The sequence below is a fragment of the Marmota monax genome, unplaced genomic scaffold, assembly GCF_021218885.2.
Source record: "Marmota monax isolate L192 unplaced genomic scaffold, Marmota_monax_Labrador192_F-V1.1 WCK01_AAM20220418_F8-fsc00215, whole genome shotgun sequence".
NCBI lineage: Eukaryota > Metazoa > Chordata > Mammalia > Rodentia > Sciuridae > Marmota > Marmota monax.
In genome coordinates this window covers 2,126,284-2,144,392 of record NW_026695214.1, presented here as the reverse complement: position 1 = coordinate 2,144,392, position 18,109 = coordinate 2,126,284, and the positions used below count along the sequence as shown (strand labels likewise).

The 18,109-nt window shown below is 59.8% G+C and overlaps 3 protein-coding genes across 4 annotated transcripts; 1 reads left to right on the top strand and 2 right to left on the bottom strand.

Annotated features, from left to right (window-relative positions):
- Window positions 1-1,454: 1,454 nt before the first annotated feature.
- Window positions 1,455-6,898, bottom strand: Garin5b (golgi associated RAB2 interactor family member 5B). The gene is made up of 9 exons (XM_046431133.2): window positions 6,749-6,898; window positions 6,429-6,583; window positions 6,097-6,355; window positions 5,854-5,878; window positions 5,599-5,678; window positions 5,415-5,515; window positions 5,271-5,323; window positions 5,102-5,182; window positions 1,455-3,919 (listed from the first exon to the last, which is right to left on the bottom strand). The coding sequence occupies exons 1-9, from the start codon at window positions 6,896-6,898 to the stop codon at window positions 1,455-1,457; spliced, it is 3,369 nt and encodes a 1,122-aa protein (XP_046287089.2).
- Window positions 6,899-7,726: 828 nt separating this feature from the next.
- Il11 (interleukin 11) lies at window positions 7,727-12,114 on the bottom strand. 2 transcript variants are annotated; one of them, XM_046431104.1, is made up of 5 exons: window positions 11,956-12,114; window positions 10,676-10,848; window positions 10,413-10,499; window positions 10,165-10,326; window positions 7,727-8,976 (listed from the first exon to the last, which is right to left on the bottom strand). In XM_046431104.1, exons 1-5 carry the CDS (start codon window positions 11,960-11,962, stop codon window positions 8,806-8,808), a joined length of 600 nt encoding a protein of 199 aa, XP_046287060.1. In that variant the 5' UTR covers window positions 11,963-12,114; the 3' UTR covers window positions 7,727-8,805. The 2 variants fall into 2 exon arrangements, with proteins under 2 accessions (XP_046287060.1, XP_046287062.1); XM_046431106.1 differs by lacking the exon at window positions 11,956-12,114 and adding an exon at window positions 11,325-11,404.
- A 3,784-nt stretch (window positions 12,115-15,898) lies between these two features.
- On the top strand, window positions 15,899-17,383 carry Tmem190 (transmembrane protein 190). Its single transcript, XM_046431132.2, has 5 exons — window positions 15,899-16,399; window positions 16,489-16,524; window positions 16,804-16,929; window positions 17,009-17,093; window positions 17,176-17,383. The coding sequence occupies exons 1-5, from the start codon at window positions 16,291-16,293 to the stop codon at window positions 17,381-17,383; spliced, it is 564 nt and encodes a 187-aa protein (XP_046287088.1). The 5' UTR covers window positions 15,899-16,290.
- Window positions 17,384-18,109: the final 726 nt, after the last annotated feature.

Here is an 18,109-nt window from a genome sequence, read left to right as displayed (position 1 = left end):
GACGCACGCATGCCAGGCGAGCGCACTACTGCTTGAGCCACATCCCCAGTCCTCAAAAGAAATCTTAATCCATTAGCAGTCACTCCCTATTCCTGCACCTTCAGCCCCTGAAAAACCCCTTCCTGTCTTCACAAATTCACCTACTTGTGGACATTTTGTGGAAATGGAACCCTACAAAACAGGGCCCATTATGTCCAGTTCCTGGCACTTGCCATAACATTTTTAAGGTTGCCCAGTATTGCAGCCTGGTGGCTTCCCCTTCTGTGCCCTCTCCAGGCCTGCTTCAGTCAGGCCTTCTCCAACATGTCTCCTCCCTGCGGAGACCCATGGGTCCTGTCTCAGTCCTGCCTCCTTCTTGCAGCATATGACATATGGTCCCCTGCTCCTCCTCCCTCATTACCTTCTTCAGACAGCATTCTGGATGCTCCTGCCTTTTGCTATTCTACTGTCTGACTTTGGTTCTTCTTTTTCTTAACAACTTGGGCTGTCTCTTCATTTCTATTTACTGGTGACCTCCATCAGTGACCCTTCCATAGGCAGTGACACCCCAAATTGCTTCCTCTGAATTCCAGAATCATGTTATCCAACTACTACCCCATGGCTTCCCTGACCATCTCAGAATTGAGATGCAGCACAGAATTCACAATCTTCTCCCCAGCCTCTTTGATCCCCATGATCCCTCTGCTCTTAGCTCCCACCCTTGCCCCTCTGCATTCATACCCCTAGCCAGAGAGCCCTTTCAACGTAAATCAGTTCCTGCCATTATCATTTTTTTTTTTTTTTTGAGGGAGGGATACTGAGGATCGAACTCCAGGGCACTTGACCACTGAGCTGCATCCCCAGCCCTATTTTGCATTTAGAGACGAGGTCTCACTGAGTTGCTTAGGATCTCACTAAGTTGCTAATGCTGGCTTTGAACTCAAGATCCTCCTGCTTCAGCCTCCCAAGCCACTGCAATTACAGGTGTGTGCCAACGCACCCAACATCTTTTTTTTTTAATATATATTTTTTAGTTGTAGATGGACACAATACCTTTGTTTATTTTTATGTGTGCTGAAGATCAAACCCAGTGCCTCACACATGCTAGGCAAGCACTCGATCACTGATCTACAGCCCCAGTCCCAGTTCCTGCCACTCTTGTGCCCCAAACCTTCTAGTTTATTCAGCATCAAAAGCTACAATCCTTAAACTTTTCTGCAAAGTTCTGTATGATGGGACCCTGACTGCATTTCCCACATCTGGACTCCTGGACTCACTCGGTGCACACAAGCACTCTGCTCCTGCCTTGGTACTCAGCAGAGGCCTTCAGGTGTTTACACAAATGACTCCAGCTCCATACTGCCTCCCTGGCCACCTGCACTATGGTGGGGCTGTCCCTGACTTGTCCCTGCCCACTAGGTGCCAGCAGCATACCCCATGTTCACCCTCACTGTTGGATGCTGCATCCCTCCTGCCTAGAACAACACCCAGACACAGTAAACACTGATGCAGGTTAGCTCAGCAGGCCCTGGGCCCTGGCGACAACCACCCAGATATACATAAACATAGAGTCTATCTAAGGTGACATCAGGGAACAGATCCCCACTCTCCTGCAGACTAAGGAGTTGACAATAAGCATTAGCAGCTGATCCCAAGTACCTGGGCGATGGGTGAAAGGAGCCCTGTTCTTCCGTTGTTATCTCTGCCTTGGTGACCACATCACTCCTATCGTCAATTTCCAAGAGCACAGGCCGGAGAATTTCTGAGGATGATCCCGCCTTGGCCAGAGGATGCTGGCTCAGCATGCTTTCAGGTTCTTGAGATATTCTCCTGGCCAGTTGGGGAGTCCTGACTGAGCCTGGCGTCCTGACTGAGCCTGGCGTTCTAACTGAGCCGGGCACCCTGACTGAGCCGGGAGCGCTGACTGTGCCAGGTGTGCTGACTGTGGTGGGCATCTTGACTGAGCCAGGCTCGCTGACTGTGGTGGGTGCCCTGACTGAGCCTGGTGCGCTGACTGTGGTGGGCGCCCTGACTGAACCAGGCATGCTGACTGTGGCGGGTGTCTTGACTGAGCCTGGCTCACTGACTGTGCCTGGCGCCCTGACTGAGCCTGGTGCGCTGACTGTGGTGGGTGCCCTGACTGAGCCTGGTGCCCTGACTGAGCCTGGCGCACTGACTGTGGTGGGCGCCCTGACTGAACCAGGCATGCTGACTGTGGCGGGTGTCTTGACTGAGCCGGGCTCACTGACTGTGCCAGGTGTCTTGACTGAGCCAGGCATCCTGAGTGAGACCCGGGTCCTGACTGAGCCAGGGGACTTGAGCGAGCCCCGGGTCCTGACTGAGCCAGGGGACTTGAGCGAGCCCCGGGTCCTGACTGAGCCAGGGGACTTGAGCGAGCCGCGGGTCCTGACTGAGCCAGGGGACCTGATGGAGTCCACGATTCTGACTGAGCCCGGGCTCCTGGAGGTGGGGGCTGCTTCCAGGGGAGATTGTGACGTCAAGTCTTCCCACCCTGAGGCAGGCAGGGCGATGGGAACCTGGGGGTCATCGACTATCTTTGGGCCATCAGAGATTGGCACAGAGTAGAGGGTCACCTTAGAAGGCTCCACTGGGTCCCAGGGTGGTTCCTTCTCGGTCCATTTCTTCTCCTTCACCCAGGTGTGTGACTCTGGCTGCTCCCTGACAATCACTGGTGGCCCATCCATGAAGGTCAGCTGGCTGGGACTGAAGGGCAAGGGGGCCTTTGTGGACACAGTGGATGTTCCAGAAGCCACCGAGAGCCAAGAGGGCAGTGAGACCTCAGGCAGTCTCAAGTGCTTCTCTTTGGAGTTGGCTATGATCATCAGCTTGGCCATCGCCAGCCCCTCCACGGAAAAGGGCCTGCTCTGCTCCTGCGGGGGGCCCTCAATGGCCATCTCCCTGGTCTTGATCCATTTCTTCTGATGCTCCACCTCCTTGGACTTCATGCCAGGCAGATCCAGGGTCAACTCCTCCTTCATCCTGTAGGCCCTGTCTTCCAACATTCCTCTGCCCCTGAAGCCATCCAGGGTAAGCTCCCGGGCCTTGCTGATCAAAATGTCCTCAGACTCCTTCTTGGTTGTGGTGAAGGGTAGCTCCAGAGACATCATCTGGGTCCTCATCTCCACCTTATTTATCTCCTGGTCTCCCAAGAAGACCACAGGCTTGGACTTCTCTTCAGACCTGCCTCTCTCCAGCCTGTCCCCTCCAGGAATTCCCACTGTCAACACTTCTGGCTTGGCAGCGGCCTTCTCCTGCAAGGTGGACAGGCCCACTGCCGGCTGGTACTGGGGAAGTGAGGCAGGAGCCTTACAGGAAGGTGCAAGTGAGAGTAGAGGTTCCGTCTGTGGGGGAGGGGGAATAGCAGAGGGAGGCAGGGCCTGCTGAGATGAAGGGAGGGTCTTTTGGGGAGGGAAATACAGGGCTGGGGTCTTCCGGGAAATAGTTGATGCAGGTGGCAGCTTTTGTGACGGGCCACCTCCAGTTGTGGCCTTCTGGAATGGAGCACGAGTTGCTGGGGACCTCCGGGATGGAGCAGGGATTGCCGGCACCTTCTGGGACTGGTCTACGATGAAGGGTGCTTTCAGGGTCGTGGTTGGGGCAGGCATGGCCTTGTGGGAGAGTGGTGGGCTTGTGCCCTGCTGGGAGGCCATGCTCTTGGCCTTGTCACGGGGCTCAGGAAAAGAGATACGAGTTGGAAAGAGGTACATGGGTGGTGGGTAAGGAGATGGACCCAAGGAGGAAGAGGATAAAGTGCTGGACTCCGGGTCCATTAGTTCTTCAATGTCTTGCTTCCACAGGAGTGTCTCTAAGTGATCATAGGAGCCCAGGAAGGTGAAATCGGGGCCTTCATTGGAGATACGGCGGGTCGGGTTTTTAATCACACCTCCCTTGCCTGGGGCCTCATCAGAATCAGATGTGCCGGGCTGTAGATGGGTGGAGGGATGAATGGTCAGGGCCACAAGAGACCACAGACTCAGGAGTCCTGCCTGAGTTCCCCTCCCCTAGGCCTCAGACCCAGGGGGCCACCCCCCAGCCTCCTCCCTCAGACCCAGGAGTCCAGGCCCAGCCTCCTCCCTCAGACCCAGGAGTCCAGGCCCAGCCTCCTCCCTCAGACCCAGGAGTCCAGGCCCAGCCTCCTCCCTCAGACCCAGGGTCCAGGCCCAGCCTCCTCCCTCAGACCCAGGGGTCCAGGCCCAGCCTCCTCCCCCAGACCCAGGGGTCCAGGCCAGCCTCCTCCCTCAGACCCAGGATCCAGCCCCAGCCTCCTCCCCCAGACCCAGGGGTCCAGGCCCAGCCTCCTCCCTCAGACCCAGGGGTCCAGGCCCAGCCTCCTCCCTCAGACCCAGGTATTGGGGCCCCAGCCTCTTCCCTCAGACCCAGGGGTCCAGGACCCAGCCTCCTCCCTCAGACCCAGGGGTCCAGGCCCAGCCTCTTCCCTCAGACCCAGGGGTCCAGGCCCAGCCTCCTCCCTCAGACCCAGGTATTGGGGCCCCAGCCTCTTCCCTCAGACCCAGGGGTCCAGGACCCAGCCTCCTCCCTCAGACCCAGGGGTCCAGGCCCAGCCTCCTCCCTCAGACCCAGGTATTGGGGCCCCAGCCTCTTCCCTCAGACCCAGGGGTCCAGGACCCAGCCTCCTCCCTCAGACCCAGGGGTCCAGGACCCAGCCTCCTCCCTCAGACCCAGGGGTCCAGGCCCAGCCTCCTCCCTCAGACCCAGGGGTCCAGGCCCAGCCTCCTCCCTCAGACCTGAAAGTCCTGATTCCCAGCCCTCCTCCCTCAGACCCAGGGGTCCAGGCCCAGCCCCCTCCCTCAGACCCAGGGGTCCAGGCCCAGCCTCCTCCCTCAGACCCAGGGGTCCAGGCCCAGCCTCCTCCCTCAGACCCAGGGGTCCAGGCCCAGCCTCCTCCTTCAGACCCAGGGTCCAGGCCCAGCCTCCTCCCTCAGACCCAGGGGTCCAGGACCCAGCCTCCTCCCTCAGACCCAGGGGTCCAGGACCCAGCCTCCTCCCTCAGACCCAGGGGTCCAGGACCCAGCCCTCCTCCTTCAGACCCGGGGGTCCACCCCCCAGCCTCCTCCCTCAGACCCAGGGTCCCCTGGAGTATAGCTGGCCTTAGAGGACTGTGACTTGTTGATGGTGTTGGAAATGATGCTGAAGATGGTGCGGATGGTGATACTGGCCTTTCCTGGTGGGAGAAAGTGGACTAAGCCCTTGGAGAGAAGCCGAGCCAGGCCCACATGTGGGAGGGAGCAGAGGAAGGGAGTTGCTCCTACCAGAAATGTGGACTTGGGTGTTGGACTTGTCAGGATGGACATCTGGGTGGGACCTGTAGGAGCAATATTGTGGGACTTTGGTGGAACCCGAGCCAAAGACCTGCTCCATGTGCTGCCCCCCACCAGCAACAAGCCTGCACCCACTTCTCCGTGGCTTTCTTCTGATCGCCTGCATGATCCAGGTGGGACCAGACGAGAGGCACGGAGTCACCCACAGCCTGAGACTTGAATCTTCGCTTGAGGGCCTGGAAGTGGGTGGAGGGAGACAGTCAGAGATAGGGCAGCCCCATCCCAGTGCCCGGCCCACTGGCCTGCCCCGTGGGCTCACCTTGGTCTTCTTCTTCTTCTTCTGAGAGGCCAGCGTCTTATAAGGAAAGGTGGGCTCAGGGACTGCACCTGGAGAGAGAGCTGGAAAGAGAGGTGGAGCGAGGAGGGTCAGGACAGGACATGGGGACAAGGCCCTGAGGAGAACAAGCAGGGCCCACCCAGGGGAGAGTAGGGACCCAGTCCAAGTGCTGGCGCTTCCACAGGGAAGGCACCTGGCCCATCAAGAAGGGCCTAACAGATGGCAGAGCCCGCTTACCTGTCTGTCTGATGTGGGCCTGCTCCTGTGGACAGGGAGGGGCCAGTCAGGAGGGGTCACAGGCCCTGGTTGTACACTTCCATGGCCCACCCAGCCAGCAGTCTCATCCCCAGCCCCTCCTCCCTCAGACCCAGTGGTACGGACCCCAGCCCCTTTGCTGGGACCGTGGGACTTTAGACAGTAGGTCCCAGCTCCTCATGGAGTTGGAGCTCTCTGCCTGAGATCTGCGTGTTAGGGCCCCACCTGGAGGTGCCAGGTAGAAGCAGGCGCTGTGGCCAAGGATATGTCCAGGGGGGGTGTTTGCAGGGTCCTGGGGGCCCAGGTGGTGGCAGGCTCCCGAAGCAAGTTGATGAGGCGGATCCAGCGGTTGAACAGGAAGCCCACCTCATGGTCGGGGGCGTCTAGCTCCAGGTAGTAGCAGCGGCCAGTGACCAGGCGCAGTTTCAGGCGCCAGGAGGACAGATCATGGACATAGAGGTGGACAAGGTCTAGTGGGATCATCCTGGGGAGGCAGAGACAGCCAGCTAGAGCTGGAGGTGGGGGAGGGTGTGGCAGGGATGGGGGCAGGAAGGCACCTGGTCAGAACGAGGCCGGAGGCGTCCTTGCCCTCTGCGGGCTGAGCAATCAGCAGGATGTCGGGCAGCATCAGGCCTGGCAGGGAGGCAGCCACGCCTATGGTCAGCCGGTTAGCTCTGTGATGCACGAACACGGGGCCCCCACGATTTGTTACCTGGGGTGGCCAGGGAGAGGGGCTGGAACCGAAACTTTCTCCAACACGCCTCTAGCATCCTCTGCCTGAGCCCCCTTCCAGCCCACTCCCCGACCCTCTTAAACCCCCACCAATGGTCTCAACCCTCCTGCCCCCTCAGCCCACAGAGCACAGGGAGTAGGGGACCTGGACAAAGTTACTCTCGAACATGGGCAGCGGGCGGAGGGGCAGGTACTCGCCCTTCTGGAGGGTCTTCTGCAGCTCCCCCAGAATAGGGACCCACTTTTGAGGGGTCTGGTGCTGCTGGGGATGCCGGATGTTCCAAAGCTGGTTCATGATGGCTGCAGAGCATTGGGTGAGGTATGAATTAGGGATCTGAGACCCAGGACCCAGCACGCCCCTGTTCCACCCTGGCCCACTGGCCTGGGCCCCTTGGGCTTCACGGGTGGTGGGAGCTCAGTGGTCACAGAGAGTGGAGCTTCCCCAGGGCCGGGAGACTAGGGTTGTGGCCATGGCCCTGCTGGGGTGGACAGCACTGAGCTGGGGGAGGAGCCTTTGGTGGAGGGCTTTGTGACCTCAACAGACACACAGGGGACTCTTCCTGGGAACTCTTCAGGAGCCCTGTCCTCCAGGGGTATGACCTGGAGTCTTCAGGGTGGGGATGGGTGAATCAAAACCCCAGACCCAGGGTGGGGTCCAGACCCATTGCACCCTCCAGAGCTAAACCTGTGACAAAACAAGGCCCCTTGGGGGTGGGTGTCTGGCTACTGTAAGGGGACCATTAACCAAAGGAATGAGAGGCCTTCCCGCTCTGCCCCTGGCCTGCTCTAGTCCCTGTGTGAGACCCAAACTCACGCTGAGCCTCAGTTTCCTCACGTCTAACAGTGTGTGGGCCACGTCAATAGTCCCTGTCACCAAGCTGTACAGAGTGGGATGCCAGCCAGCTTTGGAATGAGTCCAACCAGACTACCATCAGTTTCATCCCCTTAGCTGTGTGACTGCGAGGAATTTCCCTCACTTATGAGGTGGGGCATGTTCCAGGGTCCGGGGGACCATCTAAGAGCCCACAGGCAGAGCACAGCCCAGGGCTGTGGCTCAACCCATGGTCTTTATTATTTAGATTTTTTTTGGGGGGGATGGGAAGGTAAGACTGGCATTCCATCATTCTAAAAATAGTGTTTATTATTATTTTAAAATGTGTCATGCAAAATACAGTCATAGTAGAAATTCTGGAAAATACAGACAAGAGCAAACAATGAAAGTCACCCGCATCCCATCCCTCACTTCCACCTAGCCAGCCACTGTCAACATTCGGTGTATTTCCCTCTGGCATTTTTCAAAATCCATAGATAAAGCGAAATGCAAAACCCTCAGTGGTTCTGCATCCTGCTGTTTCAGGCCACAGGGCATCTTTGGGTGTCTCAGCAGCCCAGTCTGAAGCCTCCTGTGGGGCCAGAAGACACTCCATGCTGTGGGTGCTGTGCTCTAGTTAAACATCTCCCCACGGCTGGGCATCTAAATTATTTCCAACTTGTCATAGGAAGCAATGCCAAAATGAACAGCTGCCAGCCTGCAGCTCTGCCCCATGCAGGTCCTGTCAGTCACAGGGTAACCTTCCGGAACCTTCCATTAAATATTTATTGAACACCTTGAAGTGCTGGGCGCCAGACAAGGCCCAGACCCATGTTTCCTTAGCGTTCTCTGAGTAGCTGACCAGTCTCCCCTCCCCTGCCCACTCAGGACCTCCGCCTCCCCCTGCACCAGGGACCCCAGCATCCAGGCCCCCAACCCTCAAGAGAATCCACCTCTAAGTGCATAGGTATGACAAGTTTAATTCCCCATTGTCTCACAAAGGTTTCTCACATTTTTGTATAAAAACCCAGGCTTCCTTCCCCCCTCCCCACCATAACATAAAAAGTAATTGTTTAATAAATAATATACACTCCTGCCCAGGCCCAGAGGGGCAGAAGCCAGGAAGACACTGTGGAAAGATTTCTTAGAGATCCAAGAATCCAGGATCCTGGTTCCCTTCTCCTTAGTCCACCTGCCTCCCACCCCCGACTCCTTAAATAAATAAGTATAAATAAGGCACACATGCCCCCCACCCAAGTCTCCTGGAGGGACTGTATCTAACTATGGTGGGTAATGAGAGGGGCCATCCCCTGCCCTCACACCCTAAGTACTGAAATAAATAAATAAATAAGATGTGGCTTTTAAGGACGACGGTGGCTTTAGGTCCCAGGTCATAGCCGAGTCTTCAGCAGCAGCAGCCCCCGAACGGCCCAGTCCAGGGTCAGGTGCAAACCCCCTAGGATGGCGTGAGCCGCCCTGACGCCTCCCCAGGCTGAGGCAGGTGGGGCTAGGGGAGGCGCTGGTGGGTCTGGGGCCGACTGGGGCAGGGCCAGGCGGGACATCTGTCAGGAGGGGACAGAGGTGAGAAAAAGGTAAGGAATGTGGTGGAGTTCTGGGGAAAGGGGATATTTAGGGGCAGCCTGGGGGCATATTTGCAGTCTCTGGTATGTGAGATGAGGGGTTAGGGAAGGAAGGTCTCCAGGAACTAAAAAATTGAGACTGATGTCAAAAGGTTGTCATCTTAAGGTCAGCCTCCAGGACCCTGTTTTGGGGGTTGGGAGAGAGGTCTGTAAAGTTGGGGCTGGGCTCCTGGTGCTTTCTAGTGAGGGCTGGGGCCTCTTGGGGTAGTCAGGTCTGGAATTTTGGAGCTAGGTCTCCAGGGTCTGTGCACTCAAGTCTGGGGTCAGGCCCAGGATCTCAGGGCTATAGTTTCAGATGTATTGTCTCTAGGACCATCATTCTAAAAACAGGGTTTATTATTTTTAGGGACTCATTATTCGGGACTCATGGGTGGGCTGGGGTCTCAAATCTGGGATCTCAGAGCTAGGAGCTAGAATTAAAGATCTGAGGTCTTAGGAGTCAGGTTCAGGAACTGGGGCCCAAAGTCTTCCAGTCTCTTTGGGGCTTTGGAGGTCAGATCTCACGGTCTTACACAATCAAGATCTGAGACTGAGATATTTTTGACCATGGAAGAGAGATATGGGGTCCCAGGCTCAGGGTCTGGGGTCTGCAGGTTTGAGACTTTGGGGTCTCGGTATTTGAAATCTGGTCTTAAGGCTGGTTGGGTCAGGGTTGCTCAGTGTTAGGAGCTCTGGCTGGGACTTTGAGGGTCACTGCCTTGGGACTAGGGTGTCCAAGTCTGGGGGTAAGGATTTAGGTTCTCAAGTCTCCCCCAATCCTGGGGACCTTGGGTCTTGGGGTTCTCTGAGTACAAGGTCTAACTTCAGAACAAAACCACAGGCTCTGAAGTCTCAGTCTCAGGGTCTGGGACCCTGGGGACATGAGGGGGCTCAGGGTCTTGGGGTGAGAGTTTGGGGCTTGGAGGAAGTATTTTGGGGTCTGGGGTCTCAGGACCACAGGACCCTGTGTGTCTCAGGGTCAGGGTCTCAGAGCAGAGATCAGGTTTGGGGTCTGGGTTTCTAGGGTCAGCCTGGGATCCTGGTATCTCAGGATTCAAGGTCTTGGGCTATAGGTTCTAGGGATCTCAAGGATCAGGGTGGGTGGTGTAAAATCTGGGAGCTAAGGCATACCAGGAGCTGCAGCCGTCGCAGGAGCCGGTCCAGCCGAGCCTGCAGAGCACCCAGCTCCGGTTCCAAGGTCTTCAAGGAAGGGCCACCAGCCCTGCGCAGCCACTGCACGTGCCGCAGGTAGGAGAGCAGATCAGCTCGAAGCCTAGTCAGCACTCCTGGCAGCTGGGAAGCAGGTTGGGGCCTCAGGACACAGCTGGTACATGCCTGTGCAGCCCCCAACCCCCTGACCCCCAAACCCCAGTCCTTACCTGCAGTGCTCCCAGTGCCCCTGCACTCATGGCCAAGGTGGGCAGGGATTCCAGGTTGTGGTCTCCTTCTGCAGGGAATTTGTCTCTCTGGTGGGAAAGAGGCTTTGAGCAGCTTCCTATATTTCCCACCTCTGGTCCCAAACTCTCGGTCCCCGCCATGCTGGGTGCCTAGAAGCTCTCCAGGTGGCATGCTGGAAGACACCCCCCCACCCCGTGACTCTCATATCTGTCACTGCTCCAGCCCATTCCCTTCAGGCTCCTACCAGCTGTGCGGCCAGCTGCCGAGTGTCTGCCAGGAGGGAGCGTGTCAGGAGCACCGCACTGTCCAGGTCTGCTCGAGGGTCTGGGGGAACTCGAGGGGGACCAGGAGGTGGCCCAGGGGCAACAGCTCTATCTAACCGGAGGCTCAGCACCACCAGGACCAAGTGGCAAACACCTGAAGGCAGGAGGGCACAGAAGGCTCAAGCTGGAACCCGGGTCCGAGGGGAAGGCTGGGCTCCGCACTCCGGGTTCTCGCAAGGAGGGGCTGAGGTCGTGAGTCTCTGGGTGGAGCGCCCGGGGGCAGTTCGCAGGGCCCAGGCGGGCTGCCCTCTCCCTCCCTGACTCTGGCTGCCCCGCCCGTCGGAGCAGACGCGGCCCGGGGCGGGTAGACGGGCCGGGCGTCTCCCGTCCGCCCCCGGACGCCGGAATCTGGGCCCCGGGGCGGGGCATGAGGGGGAGGCACAGGCCAGAACCTGCCCCCTCCCCGGCCGGGGAGCCCAGCGGGCTGGGAGCAGGGGAAGGAGCCAGGGGCTCGCAGTGAGACCCGGACGCACCGACCCCTCCCCCGGGAGGGCTCCGAGGTCCCCAGCTAGGCCCGCCAGAGTGGGCGCGGGAGGCTGGGCCGCAGCGCCGGGCAGGACTCGGGCGCACCTGGGCGGCGAGGTACCGAGCGACGCGCACAGCCAGAGACAGGCGCTCGGGGCGCGGGGGCTCCGGCCGCGCGCTCGCCGGCTGCCCATCCCCCAGCTGCCCCGCCCACTCCCGCGATCGCCAGCCAATCAGCGCCCCCCGGCCCGCTGCGCTCCCTTATCACACCCCCAGCCCGCCCCCTGGTCCCCTCTGGCCGAGGTCCATCCTCCCGCCCCTTCCAGGCCGGCGGTCTGTCCGTGCGTCTGCCCTGCAGCCGAGTCTGTGTCTCTCCGAGCTTCTTTCCGCACTCCTGTCTGTCTCTGTTCCCCTGCCTGGGACCCGTGCTCCCAGGATTGCTCTCATGTTCTAGGACTCTCTGCCTCAGTTTCCCTCGCTGAGCCTCCGTCGGGGTCCCCGGGCTCTTTGGGATCACCTCCCAGCATCTGTCCCTCTGTCCCTGTGTGGCCTGTCCCTCTCTGCTGTCTGATTTGCCCTTTCATCTGTCTCTCTGCTCATCTCTCCTCTTGGCTCCTACTTTCTCTGAATATTCTTTTTCTCTGACTCCCTCTCTCCTCTGTCCTCTGTCCCTCCCTCGCCGGTGGTGCCTCCCTCCCTCCCTGTCCCCTCATCCCATGAACTTGAACCAACTTACAGTTCATGTCCCCACAGGCCAGGGGTTCCCCAAGGCAGGGGGCAGGGAGTCCGGGGCCTTTAACCCTTCCCTGTCCGCTGCCGGGGGAGCCCCGGGGGTCAGCTGGGCTGCGGCCTGGGGAGGGGAGGCATGTGCGTGTGAGCAGCAGGGGCCGCGGCAGTGAGGGAGTGTGTGCGCCTGGGGGGTTATATAGGGGGCCGGGGCGGGCGGGCGGGGGGCAGGCGGCTGGGGAGGGCGGCCTGACACATCCTGACTCACCCTCCCTCCTGCCTTTTCCATTCAGACGAGCCGGCTGCCTAGCAGGGCTCACACCGCCTTGCTCGGAGGAGGGCACGGAAGAAAAAGTTGGAAAAGTTGAAAAGTGAAGGGGGGGGGGGTGGTCGGAGAGGGGCTGGTGAGGTCATTGGCGTCCCCTCCCTCCACCTCCACCGCCAGGGCAGACACATGTGGCTCAAGAGCTGGGGCCCGCTGTGGGTGGGGGTCTGGCTGGACCAGGAAGGGCAGGAGAGGCAAGCCACAGGCCTGGGGAGATGGAGCTGCGAGGAAAGTCAGGGACGGAGAGAGAGATGGGGCACCAGGACAGAGATGGAGACAGAGGAGAGAGACATACCGGGAGGTGGAGAGGTCAGGGCGGGAATGGAGGCTGGCGGGAGCAGACAGGGAAACTGTGATGCAGCAGACACCGGGAATGAGGGGACACCAGGAATGAGGGGACACCAGGAATGAGGGGACACCAGGAATGAACGCCCAGAGCCTGAGGGAATCAGCCACGAGGCAGAGGAGCGTGTGAAAGGCAAGACCACTGCAGGGACCCTCAGTCCTCTGTCCGTGTTCCCAGAGAGTCCAGGGGAAAGAGGACCAGGACCTCAGACAGGTCCGCAGACAGGAGGCAGCTGCAGGAGAGAGAGTGCGGGACACTGGGCAGGCAGCGACCCAGAGCCAAGGAGACAGAGAGAAGAAGAGGGTGTGGAGATGGGGGAACTCAGCAAGGGGACATGACAAAGGCAGGGAGACACTGGTCTAGAAAAGACCAGAGACAGAGCCAGGTGTTGTGCAGAGGCGGGCTCTCTGTGCCTCAGTTTCCTCCTGTGTGAAGCAGGGGTAATGAGGGCACCTCCACCCTTGACCACACAGAGATAATGTGAGCTCATCCACCCACATAAAGCACAAAGTAGCACTGGACAAATGTCAACCACCGCTACTGCCGTTCTCCATTTCACTAACAGTCCAGAGAGACAGAGATGAGCCCAACAGACAGTGGTGAGTGGGTGAAAGGGAGCGAGGGGGACAGGGACACCCTAGAGCAGGGCCAAGGTGCTGGAGAACTGAAGGATGTCACACAGAGATGGGAACAAGACAGGTGTCCAGGCAGGAGAGGGACACACAGCATGGGGAACATAGCAATGCAGTTGGTGGCACCAGAGAAATGGGGTGGGGGCAGGGTGGCCCAGGATTCACAACCCCAAAAGGGAGAGACAGAGACATCAACCCAAATTCCCCCCGGAGTCTCCTCCCCAGAATGGAGATGGCAAGGAAAGATGGGATCCGACTGAGCACAGGGATAAGGACTTCCAAACATCTCTGCAGACCCCCATGCTGGCCTCCAGACTACGCTGCACTGCGGGGGGGGGACTTGGGGCTTGAATGAAAGCTGAGGCTCCCCCTCCCCATCCACCCCACTGGGGGAACTGCTCAGGTCTCTCAGGAGATGAGGTCACAGCCCCCCACAGTGGGACATGACCTCATCTCCTCAGGTAAGTTTTTTCTCTTCCCTTTCTAGGTCTGTCATGGCCACCCCTTCAACGGCCCCCCAGGGGCCCTGCCCAGCCCTGGCTCCCACTGGGACCCGCGCCTCTGACCATTGGGTCTCCGCCCCTCAGGGGGCCTGTTTCCGGCTGAGTCAGCGTGGGGGGCCCAAAGCTGCGTCAGTGAGGGGAGAGCTGACGTAGCCCCCCCCCCCAGACCGGCAGGGCCAGCCAAGGTGACTCAGGCCACCAGCCTGGGGGATGGACTGGCCTGAGGGGATGGGGGACTGGGCCTGGGGCCAGCCCTGGAGCAACACAAGGGATCTGGGAATGCCAGCCCTTCCACCCACGGGGATCCAGGAATCGCACCCCAGCCCCCTCTTCTCAGACACAGGGGTCCAGACCCCCAGCCTCCTCCCCCAGACCCAGGTCCAAGCCCTAAACCCTTGTTTGAAGACAGGTGGAGGAATACTTGGGGCCCTTCTGCACTCTGTGGAGAAGGTCACAAATCTGGGTCAAATGAGGGGTCCCCGGCTGGCATCAGTTTCTAGTCCTGCCTTGGTCCTCATCCTTGGGGGTGTGGCATCAGACTTGACCCCCTCAAGGTAAGTGCAGGAGGGTGGCCTTGTGCTTGGGTCTTCCCAGGGCAGGGTGGGGACACCTTGGGCTACTTCTGTGGAAACAATAGCAAGAGACCAGACTGACTTAGAGGCAGCCTGGGGAACCCCAAGAATGACAAATGACAGGGCAAGTACAGATAGAGATGGGGCCACCAAGGCCAGAGTAAGACCCAGACACAGGAAGAGATGGGTGCCGGGGAGACCAGCATGGCGGCGTCTGGAACGGACTGGGGAGCAGGCGGAGAAGCCCTCAGGTGCTCACAGACTTGGGGGAGGTGCCTCTGCTCTGTGGGGTGGGCTGGGGGTCCTTGCTGTGCTGGCCCCGGGTGAGGTCCCGCTGGCTGCGTGTGATGACTGCACCTCCCAGGCTGTGTGTGTCTGTCTGTCCCTGGGGGGTCCTGTCTGGCCTCTGGGGGTGACGGGGCAGGCCAGCCACAGAGGCAGCCCAAACCTGTCATTAGCGGTGAGGGCCGTGACAACTGGGCCCCCCAGCCCAAGCCGCGGTCCAGGGCCAGTCAGCCCCGCCCCCCCACCCCCTCCTTGATCCCTGAGGAATCCCGGGAATTGGGAAGTGGGTCCAGATGGTGTTGACACAGGAAATGGTCAGCAGCTGCCAGGCCTCAGCCCCACAACCCCTCTGACCCCCACCCCCGGCCCCCTGCCGAGCCCCTCTGACCTGTGTCATCTCTGACGGAGGCAGCAAGGGCCCACTCAGCACCCAGGAGGATGTTTACAGGAGACATGGGTATGACAAGGAGTCAGCCCCGCGGCTTTTTGGGAAATGGGATCTGCAGTTGGACCCCTCCACCCTCTGACCAGGAGTCCAGGCCCCAGCCCTCCTCCCTCTGACCAGGACTCCAGGCCCCAGCCCTCCTCCTCCTGACCAGGAGTCCAGGGCCCAGCCCTCCTCCCTCTGACCAGGGGTCCAGGTCCCAGCCCTCCTCCATCTAACCAAGAGTACAAACCCTAGCCCTCCTCCCTTTGTCTAGGAGTGCAGACCCCTGCCCTATTTCCTCAGACCCAGGAGTTTGGACCCCAGCCCTCCTCCTCAGACTCAGGAGCTCTGGGCCAAAGCCAGAACACCAGAAGTCACTGAGGTTCCCTCCGCACTGTGCTGAGTGGTCACGGAGACAGGATAAACTAGGGATCATGGTCCCTACCGAGTCCCTAATCTGGCTTCCCCTCGTGGGAAACCTGGCCCCTTGACGGTCATTGTGGACAGGAAAAACAGCAATGGCACTTGAGAGTCTCAGTGGACATTCTCCTTTTACAGGTGGGGAAACTGAGTCTCAGGTGGACATGGGCCCCTTGCTCTTGAGGCACCTAACAGCCGCTGAGCCCCTCAAGCCCCCATGTCTTCGGGGCCTGGACAGCCCCATGCCTGGCCACAGGTTCCTAGAGAGAAGGCCAGCTCTGGCTGGAGCTGGAGAGCCCTCTAGGGTCCTCCCGGCTAGGGCTCCAGCCTCCAGTGTCTCAGGCTCGGTCCAGTCTCCTGGTTGCTGCGGAAACCTTCCCTAACAATGGGGCTCAGTGAGACCCTCCTCCCCTGTGCCCGCGGCGGCCCCTCCCTCTGGTTGCTAAGGGGACAGACTCCCTAGCCACGAGGTTTCCTGAGCCTGGGCCACCAGAGGCTGCCTTCCCCGGCAGGGTCAGAGAGGAAGGGTTCCACAGCACAGAGGCCTCGGACCCTCCCTTCCGTACTGGGTGGGCTGATGAGAGGGAGGTAGCCAGCCCTAGGCGCCTGCCCGCCTTCTCCTTCCCTCTGGAGCTCCTAAGGGGGCTCTCAAAAGTTCAGAGGTGCCCCCCCACACCCGCCTCTTCCTCCTGGGTGCCAGTGGAGTCCCTCTTGCCCAGACATGACAAGGCCAGTGGGACTCTCCCTGCCAAGCCCTGGCTGAGGGGACTCCCTAGCAACAGAACTCAGAACCCTGGGCTTGGGGCAGCAGGGCGGGGCTGGCTGTTGCTTGGTGATGGCCTTCAAGGCCATTCCCCACAGAGGCCCCAGGGCTCTGGGAGGTAACATGGTGGGCTCAGGGATCCCAGCGTTGGGCCTGTTCCTGCTGATGCAGGGCTCAGTAGGTGAGGGGGCTCATGAGGCGATCAGGGGCTGAGGAGCCGGCCACCCTGGCCTCCATGCAGGCCCCCGACACCACCCTTTTCTCTCACAGATGGGAATGGAATCCAGGGATTCTTCTATCCATGGAGTGAGCCGGAACTGAAACCCTGACACCCCAAGGGAGAGGGAGCCCGAATTAGAGCTTAGGGTCTAAAAGGGAGGAGGGCTGGGGTCCAGACTCCTTGGGCTGAGGGAGAAGGGCACCTGGACCCTGGGTCTGGGGGAGGAAGGCCTGGACCCTGGGTCTGGAGGAGGAGGCTGGGCCCTGGTCCTGTACACCAACACTGGGCAGGCAGTGCCTGTCCTGGCTGGGCCCTGTCTAGCCTGAGGCCAGCTTTCTGAGTTTGTGCCTGGTATGGTTCCCCAGGCTGTGAGGGAGATGTGTGGGATAGGGAGAGCTGTGGGGGTCAGGCGGCCATCGAAAACCCCAACCTCTGTCTGCGCCTTCGATGCTGCTACCGAGATGGTGTCTGCTACCATCAGCGTCCGGATGGTGAGTGGCCAGGGGGAGGGTGCTGGGACATGGGGCTGGTGGTGGAGCCCAGGGACATCAACCTCCCTCTTTTATGCAGAGAACATGCGCAGGAAGCACATGTGGGCACTGGGCTGGACCTGTGGTGGCCTGCTCTTCCTGATCCTTGTCATCTGCCTGTTCTGGTGAGTAGGCGGGGCTCAGGTGGACACCTGCCCCCCAAAGCACAGGCTGGTGGCCAGGCTGAGCACGTCCCCTCCTCTCCAGGTGGGCCAAGCGCCGGGACATGCTGCACCTCCCACCGTTTCTGAAGGGCAAATGCGACCTGTCGAGGACAGTTTCACTGCTGTACAAGGACCGAGCGTCAAACGAGAAGAAGTCATCTGCAGGCAGCATGCAAACCCCTGGGGAGGGCGGGGAGACAGAAGGGGAAGCGACGGAAGGGGGCGAGGAAACAGAGGAGGGGGGAGACTAGGGGCCTCCCCAGGGGACCCTTCAATATAGATATGGCATATAGGTGTGTGTCTCATTGCTGGGGGCTGCGGGAACAGGTGACTCAGTGTGAACCTGGGGTAGGGTGCATGTGCTTGAGGGAGACTGAGGGTCAGACCTGAGACTGGGAGCCGTGAGCATAGGGGTGCGCTGAAGGGGGTCTGGAGTGACAGCATTCTGGGGAAGTGGGGCAGATCTGAGCTCAGTGGCCCTAGGCTGAGGGGGCACAGGCGTAGGGGGCTGCAGTGAACCTGAGGTGGAGCCGGGATGAGTGGGGGCTGTGGGCCACCTAAGCAGGACGGTGGGGTAGGACGCACACAGCCATGGAAACGTGTCCCCAGCTGTCCTGCTGTAGTAGAGTGACTGGCGAGTGCCCCCTCCAGCCCTGTGTGCTGCTCGCCCCCAAGGCTGAGCTGGGCAGGGCACCAGTGCGGCAGAACATGGGCTTTCCCCAGTGGACAGCTTTGGCTCCCAGGCTCCCCACTGGCTGGTGAAAATTCCTGTAGAAGTGTGCGGCCGTGGGAGACTCCTGCACGGCTGGCCTGACCCCCTGTACCGTCTGCCTTGCGTGTTTCACCCAGTACACATCTGAAAACCCAAGGTGCCTGTGTCTGCTTCTGAGAGGACCCAGGCCTCCTTGGGGTGCCAGGCGGAGGCAAGGGTCTGGGCTTGAGGTCCTTTCCTTCACCGTTGCCCTCTGATGCCTTTG

Excerpts from the sequence above, each read along its gene's own strand:
- Garin5b (XM_046431133.2), bottom strand. The coding sequence starts at position 6,898 with ATGAACCAGCTTTGGAACATCCGGCATCCCCAGCAGCACCAGACCCCT. Across the intron at positions 6,356-6,428 it reads TCCGGCCTCGTTCTGACCAG|GATGATCCCACTAGACCTTG; the intron begins GTGCCTTCCTGC and ends CTGCCTCCCCAG. Across the intron at positions 5,324-5,414 it reads CAGAAGAAAGCCACGGAGAA|GTCCCACCCAGATGTCCATC; the intron begins GTGGGTGCAGGC and ends TTGCTCCTACAG.
- Il11 (XM_046431104.1), bottom strand. Across the intron at positions 10,500-10,675 it reads GGCAGCTGGCCGCACAGCTG|AGAGACAAATTCCCTGCAGA; the intron begins GTAGGAGCCTGA and ends CTTTCCCACCAG. Across the intron at positions 10,327-10,412 it reads GGGCACTGGGAGCACTGCAG|CTGCCAGGAGTGCTGACTAG; the intron begins GTAAGGACTGGG and ends CCTGCTTCCCAG.
- Tmem190 (XM_046431132.2), top strand. The coding sequence starts at position 16,291 with ATGGCCTTCAAGGCCATTCCCCACAGAGGCCCCAGGGCTCTGGGAGGT. Across the intron at positions 16,930-17,008 it reads CTACCATCAGCGTCCGGATG|AGAACATGCGCAGGAAGCAC; the intron begins GTGAGTGGCCAG and ends TCTTTTATGCAG. Across the intron at positions 17,094-17,175 it reads CTTGTCATCTGCCTGTTCTG|GTGGGCCAAGCGCCGGGACA; the intron begins GTGAGTAGGCGG and ends CCTCCTCTCCAG.